Source organism: Talpa occidentalis, unplaced genomic scaffold (assembly GCF_014898055.3).
Source record: "Talpa occidentalis isolate TD23 unplaced genomic scaffold, MPIMG_talOcc4v2.1 talOcc4.12, whole genome shotgun sequence".
Taxonomy (NCBI): Eukaryota; Metazoa; Chordata; class Mammalia; order Eulipotyphla; family Talpidae; genus Talpa; species Talpa occidentalis.
In genome coordinates, this window is record NW_023601212.1 from 8,818,611 (window position 1) to 8,839,694 (window position 21,084).

At 52.7% G+C, this 21,084-nt stretch overlaps 1 protein-coding gene across 2 annotated transcripts in view; it reads right to left on the reverse strand.

Moving 5' to 3' along the window:
- Positions 1-6,796: 6,796 nt before the first annotated feature.
- Positions 6,797-21,084, reverse strand: part of DPP9 (dipeptidyl peptidase 9) — a 35,210-nt gene continuing 20,922 nt past the window's right edge. The window contains exons 13-21 of one of the 2 annotated variants that reach the window (XM_037505128.2): positions 19,375-19,454; positions 16,605-16,757; positions 16,063-16,198; positions 14,689-14,834; positions 13,542-13,688; positions 12,621-12,773; positions 11,849-11,991; positions 10,478-10,589; positions 6,797-7,843 (exon numbers count right to left, since the gene is read on the reverse strand). In XM_037505128.2, coding sequence (XP_037361025.1) covers positions 7,751-7,843; positions 10,478-10,589; positions 11,849-11,991; positions 12,621-12,773; positions 13,542-13,688; positions 14,689-14,834; positions 16,063-16,198; positions 16,605-16,757; positions 19,375-19,454 — 1,163 coding nt within the window. In that variant the 3' untranslated portion in view covers positions 6,797-7,750. Of the gene's footprint in view, positions 7,844-10,477; positions 10,590-11,848; positions 11,992-12,362; positions 12,498-12,620; positions 12,774-13,541; positions 13,689-14,688; positions 14,835-16,062; positions 16,199-16,604; positions 16,758-19,374; positions 19,455-21,084 lie in introns of those variants that run through there. The other variant, XM_037505129.2, reaches the window with a different exon arrangement.

The following is a 21,084-nucleotide window of genomic DNA, read 5'->3' on the forward strand; positions in this document are numbered from 1 at the left end:
CTGGGATGGTTAAAAGTTGGTGGGTGAAGGTGACACAGCAACAAAGTATATGGCTTTCTCTCTCTCCCCGGGTAACTTCCCTCGAGGCTTAATAAACCCTGTATTTTTACATTCCAAGGATAAAGAGCCTCATTGGAAAGATAATATCAGAACTGCTGACCACCAGAGGGTGAGGAGCACAAGCTGGCTGGAGGCAGCTGGAGTACAAGAATGGACATGCCCTTCGTTTCCCAGTTTGTTTCTACTCCCTGTAACAGTGGAGAAATACCCCTGCGCTCTGCCAAAGAGCAGGAAGGTGGGCCTCCAGACATTAGTCTGCTGCCTTCTTCAATTTGTCAAAAAATTAGACTACTTTCCTTCTCAAACTCCTTTTATTGGCCAATGGGTTGGCCAGCATCCCCGTATCAAAGGCATGAGTAGAAATGGTATCTTCAGAGTCTCCAGGTATTTGCTCCCTGAGATCTATGTGAATTACAAAGAGAAAAATAGTAATTGCACAATGGAGTGTCATCTTTGGCCCCATGTACCAACTTAATGTCACCAAAACATGAGGCAGCAGCATCACGGAGTCACCAATGCACTGACACCTCAGTGGCACAGGGGAGGAAACCTGCAGAATTCCTACCCAAAATGCACTGATTTAAATGTAATTGTAAGTAAATTTCAGATAAACTTAAGCATTCTACAAGACAACCTCCAAAAAAATAAGAAATAACATGAAAGACAAAGATTGAGGAACCATCACAAAATGAGACAAAAACAGCCACGTCCTGGACTGAATCCCGGCTCAACTGGGATTGCTGTCACAGAATCCCACACAACAGGAAGCTTGCAACAAGATTTTTATTTCTCTTGGTTCTGGGCATTGGAAACCCAAGATTAATACAACAGCACACTCTATGGTTCACTACCTGGCTCATAGATGGCTGTCCTCTTGCTACAGCTTCACATGCCAGAGGGTGAAGGAGATCTTCAGGGTTTTTAGTATAAGGGCATGAACCCCATTAAGGAGGGCTCCACTCTCAAGACCTAATCCTTAGCAAAAGCTCCACCTTCTAATACCAGCACATTAGGGATTATGCTTCAACATAATGAATCTTGGGGACACTCAAATATTCAGTCCATAACAATCATGGACCAGAAAAAAGACATTAGAGGGAGGAATGGCCAAGCCTAAATAAAGTCTGAAACCATGCAAGCCTGGGGTGGGGGGTGTGAGGGGTGGGGAGAATGGGAAGGTAGGTCATGGTTATGGGTCTTCATCCATGCACTTACAACTGCAAGACACAACTTAACCTCAAGGTTTAACAACAACAGGGTTTATTAACAAAGGGGCAATTGAGGAAAAGGAAAGGGTTTCTAAGGCCACACATGGCCGGCTGTCCTACCCCAGATAGTGTCCGCAGTGTTCAGTACTCCAAATCAAAAGCTGATTGTCCAATCATGCAAAATGGTGGTGTCCTTTCGAGAAGAGCCTGGAGCTGGTGGCGCACTAAGTGGTGGACCAGGATCTAACTCGTGTCGCAACTGGAGGTGATCACAGGTGGTGCTGCTGAAATGGCCCCACAGCAGTCAGCAGCAGCAATTGAAGGCTGGGCTGGGCAGCACCAGAGACACCACCATGAGGAGGCAGTGCTGGAGGATCGCAAGCAGTGGACAGCTCCCAGAAGTGGCTGGACGCAGATCAGCATTGCCAGTCAGCACCAATCAGTAGGCAGCAATGCCAGAGGACCAGGCACCAGTGTTTAAAAGAGCTGTCCAACCTCAGCACAGGTGTGTTTGGATGTGCTGGTGGAATTTCAGCTCTTGAATCTCATCCTGGAATTGCAAACTGATCAATCAGGTTTGAAAGACAGGTATCCTGAGGGGGTTTAAGCTGAGGTTTCAGAGGGGTTTAAAGGGTTTAAGCTGAGGTTTCCCAGGTGTCTCTAAAAGAGCTGTCTGCTGCTGCTTTACGCCTGACACCGGGCATAGGCCAATGATGCCAGTCAGCAGGCAATGTCAGAGGTAGGGCCAGAAGTCTGACATGAAGGTGTTGAAGCTCTGCAAAGTTCTTGAAGTTCTGAGTCCGGAAGAATGTATCTAAACCCTTCTGAAACCTCAGCTTAAACCCCCTCAGATACCTGTCTTTTAAACCTGATTGATCAGTTTGCAATTCCAGGATGGTATTCAAGAGCTGACATTCCACCAGCACATCCAAACACACCTGTGCTGAGGTTGGACAGGTGGTGGACTCCACACCTTATTACAGGCAAGTCTCCACTGCATCTGAATGGTGCCAGCTAAGTTCATATCTGGCTGTTGTGTCTGCCTACAGGCTGTGTGCTGAGCTCTGGGCCCCAGTGCACCGCAGGCCTTGGCTTTAGCTGGGCTGGGGAGGATTTTCACCGAGCTGGAGCCTTGGGCCTCCCCTGACAATATTAGATATTGTCTAATTTTCAGGCAGGTCAGGAGGCTACTCTAGGAGGCTGAGTGCTGGGCAGATAACCCTGACTCCAGGATACATGCTTTTATGCAGCAGCTTGATCTAAATTGGAATACCTGCTTGTGTAAAGAAATATTTCAGGCCTTCCTGGTGGCGCAAGGGGTAAAGCACAGCACTGTGAAGCTACCTGCAGCCTCTGCTGCACAGGTTCGATCCCCAGCCATCCAGGGAGCTGACCCACCTGGCATAGCAGACCTCTCCTGTCTCGCCCGCTATTCCCCACAGCAGTGTATTTCAGTCAGTCTGCCTGTTCTGCTCCTCATTCTGTCTCTGGTGAATCCTCTCACCCCCACACCTCTGGCCTGTACCCCAGGTCTTGTATGCATAAATTAAAAAAATCTTTAAAAAAAAAAGGAGAAATATTTCATTCTTACAACTCCCTGCTGGGGCCTCAATGAAGACTGGCTCCCTAAATAGGAGGACTGCAGTCCCCTCTCCCCGGTGTTTTACATGGCCCGGTTCTGTTGGTGCGTTTCCTATTACCTCACTACAGCATTTGACCTTCAGTCTGTCTCCACGAAAGATTCAATTAATGAGCAAGAGCTGTTGCTACCAAGAGATTGCAGCTGAGAACTGTCTGAGTATCCCGCTGAAGAGGAGGAGGTGTGCATGTTTTCAGAAAGACTTTGAACTCAAACCTCTCCTGGTGTTTTTCTGTCTCCCTACCTCTCCATTCTCCCCCACCAAAATAAAAGTCATGTTGGAGAGATTAAGGGGGGAATTATTCCAACTATTTCTTTCTAATCATGATCTGAACTCTAGCTATCCAAAAGGAGAAAAATGTCGTGGACTTGTCTCTGTGGTGATTAAACAGCTCTGTTGTTGTGATTATGGTAACAAAGTGGAATGGAATTGCACACATGCACACACACAAACACACCCATGTCAAAACTAATGAAATCTGAATAAAGTCTAGAGTTCAGTTAACTCTATCACTGTCAGTTTCCTTGTTTGAACAATGTGCAATGTCCAAAAAAAGATGTACTATTTTTATAACTTCCTATGTGTCTATAATTATTTTTTTAAATACCACAAACATGTTTCAAAGGCAACTGACAAATCTGCAACCGATATAACATTGGGTTTTACATTCAATGCATGTGGCTTCTTGCCAATTAGGGAAGAGATCAGCAGTCAGCACTGCCTAGGAGACCCTCCCGCTGTCGGAACCCTCACCAGTGGCGGGGAACATGAGTCACTCCTATGTCAACCCGGAGGAAACAGACACCTCCTAGCCGGCCACCTCAGAGAGCTCGACTGTCTGCCAGCACACACTTGTCTTTTTGTAGCTGCTCATCATTCATTTTTTCCTGTGGGTACCCCACTTCCCTTTCTGAAACTGTGCACACACACAAAGAAACCCTTAGCTAAACTTTTTTTTTCTTTGAAAGTGGTTTTTCTTTGAAAGACACAGCAAAGGCTGGAAGTCTCTCAACAACCTTGAGTTGGTCTCTAAGGGTGCCTGGAGACGGAGATGCAAGAAAAGGCGGGGGAATCCCCAGAGGAGGGGTGGACCAACAGCAGTTGAAAACTCTGGTTATCTGGAGAAAATCTTCTTCGTTCTTCAGGAATGAAGCGCCCTGTGACTAGCCGTGAACTTCAGCCAAGTCTGCATTTCTTGGCCCCAACCCGCTTTTTCATTTAATAAAATTTAACTCCTTTGTTCTCAACCCTGGCCCCCCAAACCTGTATGATCTCATTTCCTTTCTTAATTGGGGAGGTAGATTTTTTTTTTAAAGATTTATTTTTATTTATACAAGAGCTGGGGTACAGGCCAGAGTTGTGGGAGGGTGAGAGGATTCACCAGAGACAGAGTGGGGAGCAGGACAGGTAGACGGACCGAAAGCACTGCTGAGGGGAGCAGCAGGCAAGACGGGAGAGGTCTGTGCGCCATGTTGGCTTCTCCCTGGCGGCTGGGTATCGAACTGGCGCTCCTGAGGCTGCAGACAGCTTCATAGCGCTGTGCTCAACCTGCAATGCCACTGGGGAGGCCCAATTGGGGAGGTAGATTTGAGTGTTTTCCCGCCCCCACTCATGTCTTGCTTGTTGACTAGCAGTAAGCATTCCTCTGCTTCTAGCGCCAATGTTCTATTACAGTTCATCTTAACCAGGCGTTGGGCACACAAGCCTGATTTTGTACAGGTCAGTAACAGAGGCAGCCCCCGAGGGAGTAATGTGTGGCTGAGACCACCTAAACTGTATATGCAATTGAACCCTTAAATATCTAGATATTTAAGTATCTAGATAGTAGCAGGTCCCTCTTTTTTTTCTCTTTCTCCTTTTACTAATAAACCTGTCCTTTTAAAATGTAAAAAGAAAAAAAAAGGTATCTCTAGAAACTCAAGATTCCAACAGGAGGTTGTGGAAATAAAAGGTTGAGGGGCCTCCCTGGTGGCACAAGGGGTTAAGACGCAGCACTATGAAGCTATCCGCAGCCTCTGCAGCACAAGTTCAATCCCCTGCCAGCCAGGGAGCTACCCACATGGCGCAGCAGACCTCTCCTGTCTCACCTGCTGCTCCCCTCAGCAGTGTACCTCAGTCAGTCTGCCTGTTCTGCTCCCCACTCTGTCTCTGGTGAATCCTCTCACTCCCCGCACTTCTGGCCTGTACCTCAGTTCTTGTATGCATAAATAAATCTTAAAAAAAAAAAAAAAGACAAGGTTGAAAGTTCTCTTATTAAAACTGTAACCTATCAAGCTGGAATGTTTTACTTGTCTTTGCTCTCTTCTTGTCCTGTATACAGAGGCCTGTTTTACACACCATCTAGGGAACTCTGGAGTTTTGAACCAACAACATAATCATGATTACTAGTATACAGGTGTTCTGGAATATAAAAACATTCCTACACATAAAACAAACAAGTTCAAATTACAATGAGATGCTATATTTCACTGTTGACTAAGATTAAAATGTAATGTGTAACACTAGTGAAGAAATGGAGAAATATTCTCCCCTTTGGCAGAAGTGTATATTAAGGTGTTCTTTTTGGAAAGCAATTTGGCAATCTTCTTCAAAATTAGAAATTCTAAGAATTCACCCTTAAGTGATAAAATATGTCTAAAACACATACAAGGCTATTTGTAGCTGTCATTGATAGTAAGGGTTGGCCTGTCAGTCTGTGTAAAGCTGCCTGGTTTTGTAAATAAAGTTTTATTGGCACACAGCCCACATCCACTCATTTACACAATATTTGAGGCTGTTTTTGAACTAGAAGGGCAGAGTTGAGTAGTTACAAGAAGTCTGACCCATAAAACCTAAAATATTTACTACAAAAAAAGAAAAAAGGCTGCTGATCCCTGATTTATACAAGAAGTCTAGAATAATCCATGTATCCCTTGAAAGAGGTCTGGCAAAATAAATCATAGCACATTCACAGGGTAGAATAGTATGCAGGTATTAAGAATAGAGACTTGGGGAGAAGGGTGTCTTTTCTCTATACATTTGATCCTTGCACAACACAGATCCTCTTAAAAATGGATTTTCCCAATGAATACACCTGCCCTCCATATCTGAGGGCTCCACATTCACGGATTTCAACCCCTGGACATGTGGGTTGATGGTAATGGACTTGAGTATCAGTGGATTTTGGTATCCAAGGAGGTCCTGAAACCAATTCCCTGATACTGTCAAGGGACAACTACAGTTAGTAGATTTGGGGGAGTCAAAAGTTGTATGTGAATTTGGGGTTGCAGAGGTTTATTGGAGCCCCTAGGTCCCGTGATATTCAAGGGTTAATTGTATATCCCTTAGTACTTAAATGTTATTTTTTTAAGCCATTAAGATAAAAGTGAATCAGGGAAGTCAGGTAAAGGAGGTAGCGTATACACTACAGTATGTGTAGTATATGCAGATATTGAATTAAAATGCAGTAGCCTGAAACCTCCATGTTCTAAACCAATGCGACTTCAATACAAGCGAAAAATAAAGTGGAGTCCAAAGCATGGAGCAGGGGATGGCGTGAGGTAAGGCAAGGCCACCAGCTGCTGTTTGATGCTCCAGCCACAAGTGGGGCCTAAGGGAGTAGGGGAGCTCCTCGTTGGGGCGATTGGGACCAGCATGAAGACCTACAGAGCCCGCTCTCCCTGATCAGCTTTTCTGATCTGAATCAAGCCTCGGACCATGCACAGGTATAAAAGTAGTGGGGGGCGGCATGGAGCCCCCCACACCAGGGCGTGTGCTGTTGTCCCGTCTGGGCCCCACCAACCCCCTTCTTGTGCTGGGTCCCTAAGCGACAAGCACAGGGGCATCGGGATCTGGGATGGGGCTGTCAAAGAGGAAGCTGGCGCCCCTCCCCCTTTGCTTTGTCTCCGTCACCTTCCTGGCCTCCTGAGGCGCCGTCACCAGCCCGGGCTTAGAAGGAACTTCAGGCAAGGGCCACACTTCCGTCTGGAATCATTTAATGACTCTACTTCTTACACGCATAATTATAAAAGAATAAGAATCGACAAAAATATTTTCTTTCCATAATATGTAGAGGTGGTTCTTTTCTGGTGGGTTGTTTTCTCCCCCCCCGTGCCTGGCAGAAGTCTTGGCAGGGAGGAAAGGAAGGGGAGGGGAGAACAACCCTGAGGGGGTATGGTTCCACTTCCACCCCTAGAACCCCGTTTTGTGTGGGTCAGGCAGAAAGGAGAGCCTGATGGCTGGGCCAGAGAGTGGGCAGCAGCCGCCCACCAGGGAAAAGAAGGGCAGGGGGTTCCCCAGCAGAGATGCCCGACGTTCACAGACTCTAGGGCACGACTCACACCCCCCACAGGACTGGCTGGGTTGAACCCCAATACCAGGCAGCAGACCCTGCTTCTTTTCTTTCAAATAATTATGAAAAACGACCCCCAAAACAAAACACAAATATGAAGTGGGGTGGTGGGGGAGGCAAGGCATGCTTCTGTGCTGGGTGGGGGGCAGCCAGGGCCGAGATGGTGGGGAGCATGAGGTGGAAGTGCCCGGCGCCTTGAGTCTCTTCTGGCCTGGCTGCTCCAGAGTTCCGGAGTCGAGGCCTCCTCCTCCCGGCCAAGGGAGAGGAGCGGGTGGCTTGAGGGAGGGCCTCACGGATATACCAGCCTCATCTCTCCATCCTGGCAACCAAGAAGCAGCAGGCAAAACACCCGGGAGCATTAAGAAAACGATAAAAGGCATTCAGGCAGAGAAGGCAGGGCTCTCCAGCAGGGTGGGGGGGTCACTCCTGGCTGGTCCCCACTGGTGGTGGCGGCGGCACAGAAGCCACTTGTGCTCTGAATGTGCAGGCCCAACCCGCTGTGGGGTGGGGGCTCAGAGGTATTCCTGTAGAAAGTGCAGCAGTGTGACTTCATAGTGCTCGCCAGACTCGGGGCAGCGGATGCTGTGTCTCTCATTGGGGTAGATCTGGGTGGAGAGAAGGCAGGGTTGGTGGCACTGAGGGATGCTGACCCGAGATGCTCGCCCTCCCCTGCACCTGGAAGGTCCTCCCCATTTCTGGCTCAGGGTGTTACTGCTGGGGGCCTCCTGCCTAACACCAGGACTTTGGAACTTGTGGCAGAGGGTTCAAATCCCCTCTCTGCTACCGACCTGCTGTCTCGCTCTGAGCAGCGACAAACTTCCTGGCCACAGCCACCTGGAACACCGGGTGGGGGCTACTGACCTCCCCGGGGCTGTGTGCGCACTCAGCAGAGCCTCTGCGCAGAGCACTTGCCAGTATGAAGGAGAAGAGAACTGCCGTCCCGTCCCCCAGACCCGGGAAGGGCAATGGCAGTGAGCCCAGCACTGCAGAGGAGGGGGCCTCAAGGGCCGGACTCTTGGTGTCTTCACCCCGGCCATTTCCATTTCACCAAAAGGCCAGGCTTGGACTGTGCATGCCAAGGCTCCCACGTCACCTGCTCCCTCCACTCTCCCCTCCATTGACTTTGTTAGATACTTTCTGGGTCCTCTTACCACCTAAAGGGGTATCATCCCCAGGGTGGGGAGATGACATGTTGGTGTCAAAGGCCATGCCCAAGGAATCACCCAGTCTGAGAGACCTGGCTGAGCTGACGCCTGGGCCCTTGGGTGGAGGGCGGCAGGCACAAGGGTCTTGCCTTGGGCTATAAGGCAAGGTCTCCTCCCTTCCAACAGCCCAGCGGTGCCTGGGGTTGGCTAGTACCATTGCCAAGTGGCCTGCTCCTCATCTCCCAACAGTGAGATGGGTTTCTGACTATATGACTCCTTTCTCTCCTGATCCGCAGCCACCGTCCCTGTTCATGCCTCTGGGAATATATCATTTGGCCACTGGTACCCATCCTTCAGATTTGCCTTTTTTAATCCATCCTGGGATGAATCACAAGTCTGATTAAACTGTTCCCAGCTCAGACTATTACAAGGACTTGCCTCCTGGGTCCTGCTGCTCCTGCAGCCTCACAGGCCCACTGGGGCCCTGCACTGCCTGTGACAGACCCTGCTGTCCCCTACCCCATCGTGCCAACCTGGGTCCTGGCCCCTGGCTACCTCCTCCCCCTTTTGGGTTGTGAGGGCAGGGAGTGGGTCTATCTGGCTCTCCATTGAGGCCCCAGCCCTGAGCCCTGGCCTGGCATGAGACAAATGTAGTATATGAACTAAAGAGCACCTTGGGCCACTAACCTCCCAGTCTAACTGTTTCAGGGTCTCTGAAACAGAAGGTGGGCACCCAAACATTGCCCGGCTCCCTCCAAGTTTCTCATCTTACATTCTCCTTCCCCTGGAGAGTCAGGGGGACAGGTCAAAACCTTTCCTGAGTGAGTCCCTTAGGCCCCCACAGCCTCACTGTCCCCATTTGAGAAAGTGAGGCCTGAAGTTGGCACCACCTGAAGTCACCTAGGGAGGGGACAGCTGTCACAGCTACAACTTCGAGTTTCAGGTCAGGAGGGATGCTCTGAGCTCTCTCCGGTCTCTTTGCCAGGAGAGTGTTTGGGGACGGGAGGCCTGCCAGGCGGCAGGAGGTCATCAGTCCTCTGGGAGTGCTCTGCAACAGGCCACAGCTCCAGAAGCCTGCCCTACAGCCTCAAGCACTCAGCTTCCTGACCTGCTGAACGGCAACCTGGCACCCGACCCGACCTGACCAATGTGTCGAGGCATCTGGGAAGCAGAGAGGCTGAGTGGCAGCAGCGTGCAACAAATCTGCCCCTCACCTCCAGAACGCCTCTCACAGCCGCCAGGCTCTAGCTTCCACTGCTGACCCTATCCTGCAAGGACAGTGTAACAACCCGCCAGCCCCCAGAGGCCCCAGGCTGTGGGGTGGCCAGAGGCTGTTGGTCCAGGGGAGCAGGGCAGTCGTGACCGCACACAGGCCCGCACATCTCACACCCTCCTCTCGCCCTGCACAAAGCCCAGCCAAGCGCTCCCCCGACCCCAGCCGCCTCTTTACTGATGAAGCCCCATCTCGCCTCCCAGGCCCGCCTCTCACAGCCCACCTCCAGGGTCCTCCTGGGCACCTCCAGGGTCCCACCCCTTACCACTGCAGCCCTGGCCCTGGGGCCAGGGCCAGCCTCTTCCTCCCCCTGCTCTGTTCCTGTTCTCCCAGCCACCTGCTCATTTTCTGGGCATGATGCCCACCACCCCGCTCTTCTCCTTGCTCCCCCCACCTCTCTAATAATTGACTCCCCACTCTCCTAAGCACCCTTAAATGTCACCTTCTGATCAAGTAACACATCCCCCCACCTCCTGAGATGCTCTCAATGTCCTGTTTGGTTCAGTCACAGCAAGTTTCTTGGTTAAAAGAAAACGTGTCTTTGTGACAACTTCCAGTGCTGCCTGGCTTCCTCTGTGAGGCTGAGCTGGGTGAGTCTGGCCCATTCCCAGGATGTTCCCAGCACCGAGGCAGTGAGGACGGGGACCATCAACACACAACAGCTAAATAAATGGATGGGCGGACCCTGGGAGGCAGGGGCGCTGCGGTAAGTGGGAAGCAGGTAGAGGTGGGGAGTGGAGGGCCAGCCTGTCAGGCGGCATACCCACTGTCTACACTGCCGGCTCAGGGGAGGGGTCCTGAAGCACCCAGGAGCCACCCACCTGGAGCTGGTAAGGTTTTCCTGCTCGGATCAGCTGGGAGACGAGGAAGTTTGTGTGGAAAAAGTGCACGTTCTCATCCAGGAAGCCGTGCAGGATGAGCAGGCGGTTGGGCCTGGAAGAGAAGGTGGGCAAGGGTTTGAGGCGAGCCTCTTCTCCAGCAGCCAGGGTTCAGGGAGCAGAGCGGACCCACCCCTGGCCTTGGCAGCAATAGGGTGGCAGCAGCAGCTCGGCAGACACGTGGAGGTAGATGAGAAAGCCGGGGCTCCAGCAGGTCTGGGGGAGACACCCCTAGCTTCCTCTCGGGCAAGGGGGTGGGGTGTGAGGCAGTGTTTGTGGGGTGCCTGAGCTACGCACTCTGGATGATGAATGGTCTAGCCTCGCCCCACCCCACGTACTCACCACCTATGGTGCCTACTGAGCACCAGAAATGTGGCAAGAATGAATGCAGAACTAACCTTTTTCACTTTTTACAAACTTATTGAGGTAAAATTTGCAAAACCTAAAATAACCTCATTTTAAAGAGGATGATGATGCATTCACAATGTGGTACGACCAACACCTCTATCTAGTTCCAGGACATTTCATCACCTCAAAGCCAATCCCCAGCTATGAGCCCAGCCCCTGGCAACCACCGACCTGGTCTGACTTGGTGGGTTGATTATTTCAGTGACTTTCAATGAGCATAAACTTAATTGTAAATGGCTCATGCAGATGCTGGCTTCCACACTGGATGGCATAGGCCTAGTGCTTGGCTGGATTTGCGTCTGACTGCTTACTGGCATCCCAGGGAGCATGCGCCGCACTGTAGGCCAAAGTGGCCTCTCCGGGAGAGGGAGCCGTCAGGGCAGGCAGCAGTGAGAGCCCCAGTGCCGAAGGCTGGATGCTCACTAGACAGAGCTCTCCAGGCAGGGGACACCAGAGCAGTCAGCTGTGGGCCTGGGTCCCGAAGCAGTGTCAAAATCTCCACGACAGCAGCCATTCAGACATGACAAGTAACCGGTGAATGGGCTCATAGTGGGCTGCGTGTTTTGGGGGGCGGTGAGGAGAAGCCTGGAGATGCAAAGTAGCGCGATTCTAGATTCTTCCTTAGGGCTGGGTGCCTCTTGCTCTCCTCCCAGAGCGCACCCCAGGTGTGCACTCCCTGAGGAGCCTGAGGACAGAGGGCTGCATGTGGGGGTGCCAGGTGCATGCAGAGAGAGGGAGGAGCGGAGGCTGTGCTGCCTGGCATCGGAGCAGTGCCAGCGACACCCTGTTTCTCAGGGGCCAGCCCAGGAGGGCATCATGGATCCAGAAAAGGTAAAGGCCAGGGAGGAGTGGTGAGAGCCATGAGGGGCCTCGGTGACGCAGAGGGCAAGGTGGGTGGGGTCTTACTCGTTGGGCAGCTTTTCCACGTGCAGGGCCACGGAGCCGGCCTCGTAGCCGAGCTGGTTGTTCTCCGGGATGTCCATGTAGCGCTCCGTGTACCCTGTGTCGTAAGCCATCCAGACAGTGACCGGGGCACCCGCGATCGCCACCTGAGTGCCACAGTGGACAGACAGAACAGAGAGAGGAGGGAGACACACACAGACACACGGGTCAGGTCTCCAGAGCCCGTGCTCGGCTGGCTGTCCTGGGGCCTCCCCAGGAGTTCGTGAGAAGCATGCACACGGGGGTGGCTGGGGTGGGTGGGGCTGGCAGGGGAGGGGCCCTCAGACCGTGTGTCCCCCATGGACCATGTGTTGTCGAGGGAGGGCGGGTGAGCTGAACGAGCGCATTCAGGCCGGGATCGGCCCCTCCCTGGCCCCACTGCCTTCCTGCCTCCTCCTCCTCATCGCCGCCCGCGGTGCCCTGACAGTGCCGCCGGCCTGGGGGCCCCTCCCCCGACGCTCTTCACACCATGCCCCACCTCTGCCCATCCGAGGCCGGGGTCCCGGGCTCAGCCTCCCACAGAGAGCTGCTGGCGGGGTTTTGTGCAGCCGGATGCCATCCTGGGGTCAGCAGTGGCGGGCAATGAGGAGGGGGGCTCGGCCCCATGGGGCTGCTGCGGGGAGAAACAGCCACGTGGCAAGGCCCCTGCCAAGATGCCTCCCCAGGGGGGCGGGCTCCGAGGGGCACGGGTGGGCGCTGGGCAGACAGGAGGGCGGGGGGCAGGGGTAGCACCCACCTTGAACACTTGGGGCTTGTGGATCAGCCCCATGAGCGAGAGGAAGCCTCCGTACGACCAGCCGTGGATGGCAACCCGGCTGAGGTCTATGAAGCCGTACTTCTCAGCCACGAACTGCAAGCCCTCCACCTGGTCCTCGATCTCCACCTGGCCCTGGGGACGAGGCCGGGCACCTCTCAGTGGCCTCCTCCCTAATGTCCCACCTCTCTTGTAGGGAGCCTTCTCTCTCTCGGATCAAAAACAATTTTCTGGAAGCTTCCCTTCTCTCCGGCCCTGTTCAAAACCTGCTCGCCCTCTGGGGCGGTGGTCAGACAGATTTGCACAAGTCTTGTCCTCTCACCTCCTAGTTGAGTGACGCTGAGAAAGTCATGTCCCCTTTACATGGGGTTTCCTCATTGCTAAAATGAGGATGGTAACAGAAGCAGGCCCATTTTATGATGGGTGTGGAGATTAAATGGGATGGTGCGTTTTCTCTAATCAGAGGCCTGGCACATTCTAAGGCTTAGTGAATGGCTGGTGTCATCACTGCCACAATCATCTCCACCCTTGTCATCACCATCATAATCATCCAGCTTCCTTCTCCTCATCTAATCCTTCTCATCAACACCATTAGCGTTAACTGCATCAATCACCACCATCTTCACCACGACCACCACCCTCAGTGTGATCATCACCTCCACCGCCACCACCACCACCACCGTCACCCACACGAGCATTACAGTCACCAGAATCACCATGAGCACCACCCCACAGCCACCGGTTCCTGTCTCCCTGTGGGGTGCAGCTCAGGGATGAGCAGCAGAGCAGACGTCCCCACTGATTTCAAAAGGCCACCCTGCTTAGGCCTGGCATCCCGGCTACCCACAGACCCAGGTTTTCCTTCGCCACAAAAGGGGAGCCCAGAAAAGGGAGAGAAGTTACCATTTGGTTTTTCAGGGCCCCTTCAAACTGAAGCCCCCGCTGGCACGAGCCCCTGCCGTCGATCACCACCACAGCGTAGCCCAGGGACGCCAGCGTGTTGAGCCGCAAGTACTTGATTCCCTTGAAGGAGTTATTCACCAGCTGCACCTGTGGGCGTGGCGAGGCCGGGTGCTGGGTGAGTGCTGAGAACGAGGCTCGAGGCAGTGTGGGCTGGTGGGCCGGACGCCACAGGGACAGGAGTGGCGCCTCCCAGCCTGACTGGGCCCTGCACTGTGCCGTGAAGGCTGTGGGAGGCCCTGGAAGGGCCTGGAAAGGTCACCGGGGGGTGGAGGTCGGGGACAGGGTCCCCCTGCATCAAGTCTTGCTCTTGGGAAGGACTACAAAGAGGAGGTCCCAAATATGTTCCCTTTTCTGCTCCAGGTCCTCTATGGAATTACTCCCATGTTTCTGTGTTTCTCTGCCTTTCTACCTTTAAGTTGTAGCTAAAAAAGAGACACAAAGCCTGGGCGCTGCAGGGAGGAAAGCAGGTTGGTGGTGGGCAACTGCTTCTCTGAGTAGCTCAAGCCAGCAATCAGCTCAAGCATTACTGTGCCCCAGGGCTTTCAGGGCTAGATGGTTTTCTGTGCAGGCCACCCAATGCACTGCAGGGTGCTGGCCACATCCCTCAGCCACTCAATGGCAGGAACATGCCCCTCCGCCGCAGGGCGACAACCCCACATGTACCAGTATCACTGGGTCGAGGGCGCAGGCCTCCAGTAAGAACTGCTGTCTCAGAAGAGCTCGCTTAGCCATCTGCCTGCCTTGCCCTGTCCATTCCTCAGAGAACTGGGCCCAGGACCAGCTACCTCTGTCCCCAAATTGGTGTTAGGGGTAAGGGCCACTGCTGGACAGGCGGCCCTGACAGACATATAGGGGGCACTGGGCTTCCCAGAGAGATGAGAGAGTTATCAGCTGGGAAGGGGGAGCAGGGAGGCTGTCTGGGGGGTTGGGAGGTGTGGAGTGTGCTGAGATCCAGAGACTGGAGGAAGAGGGCCCTCTTTTGTAGTCAGTGGAGATGAGGGGCATTGGGAGGTGGCCAGGGCACACTGGCTGTGGCCTGAGTCCTAGCATAGAGAGCAGGGTGCTGAGGAGCAGGGCCAACACCTACCTGGGGGCCTCCATACACAAAGAGGACGGTGGGGTGCTTCTTCCCTGGCTGCACAGAGTGAGGCTTGTAGATCATGCCATACAGTCGCACATCCGACCGTGTGTGGAAGTGGAAGATTTCCGGTGGCACATAATCAGGAGGACAGCCTGTGGGAGACAGGATGGCTGTTGGCTACTGGGCCCACATCTACCCAACCCTCACTCCACTGCCTGGCCCTCGGCTAGGGGGGCAGACTGGAAACTGTCTATCTGTTGTGCTTCCTGATGGTTTAAATCAGAACCTGAGAGCCAGAGAGGACTCTGTTGGACATGCTTGTGCCAGGCCTCAGTGTGGCCGGAACTAGTCCCCAGTAGCAACCCAACACTTGCTGACCTTCTATGGAGGTGAGAACACCTCTGGGATCTAACAGCCAACTTTATGGTTCCCTTCACACTTTTATTGATACCTTCAATTTTGCAAAGCAACACTAGTTTCTCAATCATGATAACAAACTTTAAGATAAATCTGTTTAGATAAACAGGATGAATCAATTTAAAAGTAAAATAAGCAAGCTGTGATGCAGTCAGGGGATGCAAATGTGTTCTGTAAAGGGCCAGCTTTTACAAGCCCAGAAGGCCCTGGAGTGGCCCCAGAAGTCAAGTAATGATTGGATGTGGCCAGATTTGCCAGGGGCCACAATTCTCAAACTTCTCATAGATTGGTCTTCAAACAGAGCAAGATTGGGAATTTTGGGAAATAGTAAACGGTTGCCTAGTGCACATTCCTGCAGGCCCAGAGCTGAGGGTCAGGACACCCCAGCTCCATCACTGTCCCCTAGCCCCACTGTGTTTGGTCAGAACCTCCCTGGCTTCAGTTTCTTCATCTGTAAAACCAGGGCCAGAGTTCCTCTTCTACCATGTCCCATGGTGATGTGGGGAGTCATGGACCTGAGCTACGGGATGGGGAGGTCTTTCATGGGCCCCAGGGGGTGACGGTATCACAAAATGCTTTCTAGTCACAAAACACCCTGCAAATGGCAAGAACTTCTATTTCCTAGAATGTTCTAGAGATTTCCAAGAGGCAAGGCTCTGGGCTCACGGAAGGGTGTCCTTTTTACTGAGTGATTCCTGTGCTGCAGGTCGCTGTACGGAATGTTGGTTTTGCATCCGATGAACTGCTGGTGTGCCACTCCATAGATGAGGGGACATTTAACGGAGACAAACTGACCTGTCTATAGCTGGGCAGAGTTTGAACCCAAGATCACCTAAGCAGAGTCCTGGTCACTCTGCAGGCTCCTGACAAGATGTCCCTTGTTCCCCAAGGCCCTGCTGATGATGGACCCCCGGCAAATTGAGGGTCCTGAGGGGAAGGTCCCACAGGGCCTCGGCTACTCACTGGCTGCCTCCATCATGCTGGCCCAGAACCGGGGCTGCTTGTGCAGGGGGTCGCTGTCGGGGCCGCTCAGCTTGTAGACGTGCACACAGGGCGGAGTGCCCACGCTGCTGTAGTGGCTGATGAACATGTCGAAGTTCTGTGGGTGGAGAGGGGCACTGAGCACCACGCAACACCGGCATCCCACCCTCACTTCCACACCCCTTGCTCCCAACCTGTCTACTCTGTGTGCTCACACATTCAAAACCCCAAGCCCCACCTGTGTGGGTGGGCACTTACACCATCATCCCCATTTACACGTAACCAGAGTAGGCTGAGAGGAATCGGTCCCTGATCAGGGTCCTGGGTGGTAACTGACAGACCCAGGGTGAGACCCAGATCTGTCTGATGCCTGGTCCTCCTGCTGGTTGTACCACCAGCAAGGTGGCACTAAATGCCTGCTCTGGACTAAAAAAGGCCTGTGCTGTTCCATTCTAGAATGTTCCAGGAGGCTAAGAACAGGTGAAGGGATGGTGGGGCTCACTGGGACTTGGGAAATTGCCCACCTGGCTCATGGAGCAGCTGTGGGAGAAGCCCGGTGTGGTGAGGCGTACAATCTCACCAGCTGACTCATAGCTGACCACGTAGAGGTGGTGTTCCAGCGGTGTGTCCTTCGTACCTTGGAAATACACCAGCTTCGTCTCCTCATTGACCCATATCTGCAGGGACAAGGGACTCCTTGTGAGAGGGCGCTGGGCTTCCCAGAGTGGGACTCCTTTTCCCCTGAGTGGGCTCTAGTCCAGTGACTGGAGAATCACCTAGGAAGGATGTGCTTCCCAGACCCTACAGGGCAGAAGCAGGCCCTGATCTAGCTGGTGGACTTGGAATCAAAACTCCAGATCCGGACAGTTCCTTCCGGACCTGCCCAGATTCAGGGTGTCCTGCAAAGGGTAGAGGCTGAGGGAGGAGCCACGAGTCTTCAACCTTGGTCCCTGGTGGGGTCTTCCCACCCCACCAACCCAGGTGCTCAGGTTAAAAAGTGGCAACTCCCTTCTCCGCTCATATTCTGGCGAACCCCCACCCTTACCCCCAGTATACCCCAATGTGGTTCTCAGGTGGTGCCCTCAGCAAGAGCAAAGAACCTGGGACTGCTCACAACAGCAGGGGTCCCTCTGGTTTCAGGCAAGCTGAGCCCTGGTGGACATGTGCCTGGATAGTTTTGTCCCAAAAAGCAATGCCACTGAGGGGCCGGCCACAGATGACCGGCCACCAGAAAGGAACCAGTTCTGCTTGATCAAGGACCCACGCTGGTCTGGCACGTAGATGGGGGACACTGTGTCTGAGGCCTGAGAGGCCAACGGAGGCAGCCTGGGGTGCCAGGGGCCCCCTGAGCGGGAAAGACATTGGAGTAGAGGCTCAGGCAGGACTCGGCACTGCTCTGGGGATGGTCCAGCTGTGGCCTTTCCGGCCATGGGGGTGGACCTGGCAACATGGTGGCAAAATGATTAAGAAAGGTGTGTCCTTCCGCCCTGCAATTGCGCCCCTGGGAACTGTCCCTAAGAACTTCACTCGAGAGGTAAATACAAAATGGAAGCACAAAGATGCTCAGTGTTCTTAATGCTAAAAAATGGTGACAACTTGAATGTCCAAAAGGATGGGGTTAGTTCCATAATAACGGTACAGTTATCTGTGGCCAAATGAAACCATATTTTCTAAACAAACAAAAAACCCATAAATCCCTAAGCTGATGACTACGTACTTCCTGTGTTGAGCTAACAAACAGGAACAATTTTCAGTGATTTCACTCAAGGGGAGAGGTCAAGGGGTTGGGTATGGGCATCAAGGATGATTCCTATTTTAGTCTGACCTGGAATCACTTTTTACCACAAATATGATATGGTGAATTTATTATTATTACACTTTAAACATAAATGAGGGTTTTCTAGAAAGAGGATGTTGCTCAAGAATCCACAACCTGTAGTTACACCTTAGTTTTGTCACAAGGACAATGTGGACTCAAAAGGAGGAATGTGGGGCCTCGTGCCTCCCCAGGCTGGCTCGCCCCCAGCACGGACTGGCTCCAAGGCCTTGGGAGCAGACTTTATACTGCCACTCTCTCCCTTTTTTATTCTTTAAAATGCTGCTAAAAAATTGCTGGTTGAAAAGATTAAGTGTGCAAACAGTAAAACAGAGGGGAGAACAGGAATAACACCAGCTGTGTGTGTGACAGACCAGATGCCAAGGACTTCAAATTACTTTAAAGCCGGGTTCTCCTCACGGTGATCCTGACCCCAAGGAATACATGAAAGCCTCTCAGTGGGTGGGGGCCACGGATGCTGCTCAACACCCTACAGTGCCCAGGACGCCCCTCCCTCAGAGGAGAACCCCATCTCAACATCCATGATGCTGAGGAGAGACCCTGATGTGAAGGTGAGAGGACTGGAGCTTTTGATGGTCCTTTTTACAGATGAGGAAACTGAGTTGGCTAATGGGGGGCAGCGCCAGGCTCCAAACCCATGATGCCTCCCGCAAGACTCCGCTATTGCAGAGTGACCAGGCAGTGGCAGGTGGGGCTTGACTGGCTGATACGGCGACCTACACGCTGCGCCCACGCTCACTCATTTTCATGTAAGGGGAGCGGGCATGCGCACCTGAGAACAAACACCTGGCTGTGCTCTGGGAAGACCTCAGGGGCCCATGACTAGAACTGGGGTTGCACTGGGAACACTAATGAATGTCACCTCTGCTCCCCAGCAATTCTGAGCTGCCCTGTGTCCTGCCCCCTTCTCTTGGCGCCCCAGCAGCACACTGGCTGGAGAAGAGCTCCCTGCATCTCCTCGTCATTTGTGCGGTTTCCTCCCTCTTCTGTAAGGCTCACTGAGGGGCATGTAGGGTGCCTCCACAGATCTGGCACTTTGAAGAGAGGACCCCAGGGAAGCCACTCTGGTCTGAGGCAGCTTGTAACTGGGGTGATGGGGTGATGGGGAGAGGGTAGGCTTCTCATCCACAACTGAATCTTTTGTTTCTGAACCTCTTAGGGGCTGGTGTGAGGATGGGCTCTGGTTGGCAGCTGTGGGACAATTCCACAGTAACATGAATGCCCCACACACTGCTCTCCTGAGGAAAGGTGGTTTCCTGAGAAGGGGCCAGGCCCCCTCACCGGGATCCAAGCAGAATGGCCCGTTGCCCTGATCCATGGGATTCCAGATGGTCAGCTCCACGGCCGTCATGACCCTGGGCTTGCTGAAGGAGCCAAGAAGGAAGTGAGATGTCACAGGGACCGGGGGTGGGAGTGTGCGGGTGTGTGTGTGCACAGGTGTGTGGGAACTCTGGTACCTTGGAGCCATGCCTTGCCAACACTTCCCATTCACCGCTGGTCAGCGCGACCTCCTCCTTGATAGGGCATTTAAATTCATCTGGAGGAAAGGAGAGGAAGAGATGTCAGAGGGACCCTTCCAAATCCCACCTGAGCAAACAGGCCACGCAGGCACTGGGAGGAAGGGGAGTTGTGTGTGGCATTTCTGCTGCATGGAAGATCAGGCAGTTTGTGGTACTGCCCAATCCTGATGCGTGCGCTCCCCTGGGTTCCTGGCAGCCTGGATGTCACCCTCACCCAGGTCTCTGTGCCTTGTGCTAGCAACTGCCGCAGGCTTGTGTTGGGCTTGGCATCTAAACTGCAGGACTCATCTCAGGTGACACTGCCCCAGGGTACACCGGGCAATGTCTGACGACATGTGTGGTTGTTATAAGTGGGGAGTGCTACGGGCAGTAAGTGGGTGGGGGCCAAGGATGTTGCTCAACACCCCACAGTGCCCAGGATGCTTCCCTCCCCCTGAAAATGGTCCAGCCACAATGTCCGTAGTGCTGGGGGAAGCCCTGCCCTGACCTCAGAGAGTGTAGGTTTGGCTCTCAGACCACTCTGCTTTCCTGCCCAAAAGAACCCTTCATTGCATTTTAGGCTGAAATGCCACCCCATGTGCTCACACCCCTCTGTAATTCCATCTGACTCCCCAGAACTCAGGGCACAAGAACCTGTCCATGCGGCATTTCTCTGTATGGCACTTCAACATATCCATATGCTGCCATCTCCTGAAACTGTCCCTCTCAGTCCTTCTGTCTCAGACTGGACATCGCAACACCTTCCAAGCATCTTTGCCAACCCCATGTCCCTTTTACTGGCAAACCATGTAAGCTCAGCAGTCCAAGTGCATCTAGGAGTGAATCCACTTGTAACATCTCCTGGCCCCTTAGGCTATGCTCCACATAGCAACCCCAGGAATAATTTCCAAGTGATATAAGATCAATGGTAAAAGCCAATCTCCCTCATAGCCCTGAAAGCCCTGAATGACCCACCCCCATGCCCTCTCTCCCAGTGCCTCACTCTGCTCCAGCCACACTGGCCTCTTCACTGTTCCTCCAACATACCAGGCCTCATCCGGTCCCAGGCCCTTTGCATGGGCTGTTCTCTTGGCCTGCGGTACTCTGTGGCTGCTTCCATCACCCCTCCAGGGCTCTGCTCCATGGCACATTATCCAGAGATAACTTCCTGACCACCCATTTGAGAAAGTCCCTCACTCTCTGACCTGCTACATCTCCCTTCTCCCAAGACAACATCTTTAATTGTTTTTGAATGACTGCCAGTCTCTTATACTAGAACACTCCATGACAACAGGAACTTTTCTTATTCTTTTTCTATATCTCTAGCAGCTAAAGCAAAGGTCAGCAACTTTCCCTACAAAGGGACATGTATCGCATCCTGGCTTTTTAATCAACAACGACTGGTGCGTGGATGGTGTTCCACACAGAGTGTAGGCAGGTGTAAAGGTAAAATTTTATAATTATGAAATTACACTCTATGATGTTCACACAATGACAAAAATCAATTACCAACCCATTTTTCAGAAACTATCCCTGTCATTAGGTGACGTGTGGCTACAGTAAATACTTCACTTTTTGAAACATGCTGGTTCTGATATGACAACTCAATTCTGCGGTCGTGGCAGAAAAACAGCCACAGATAATATGTGAAGAGTTACCATGACCATG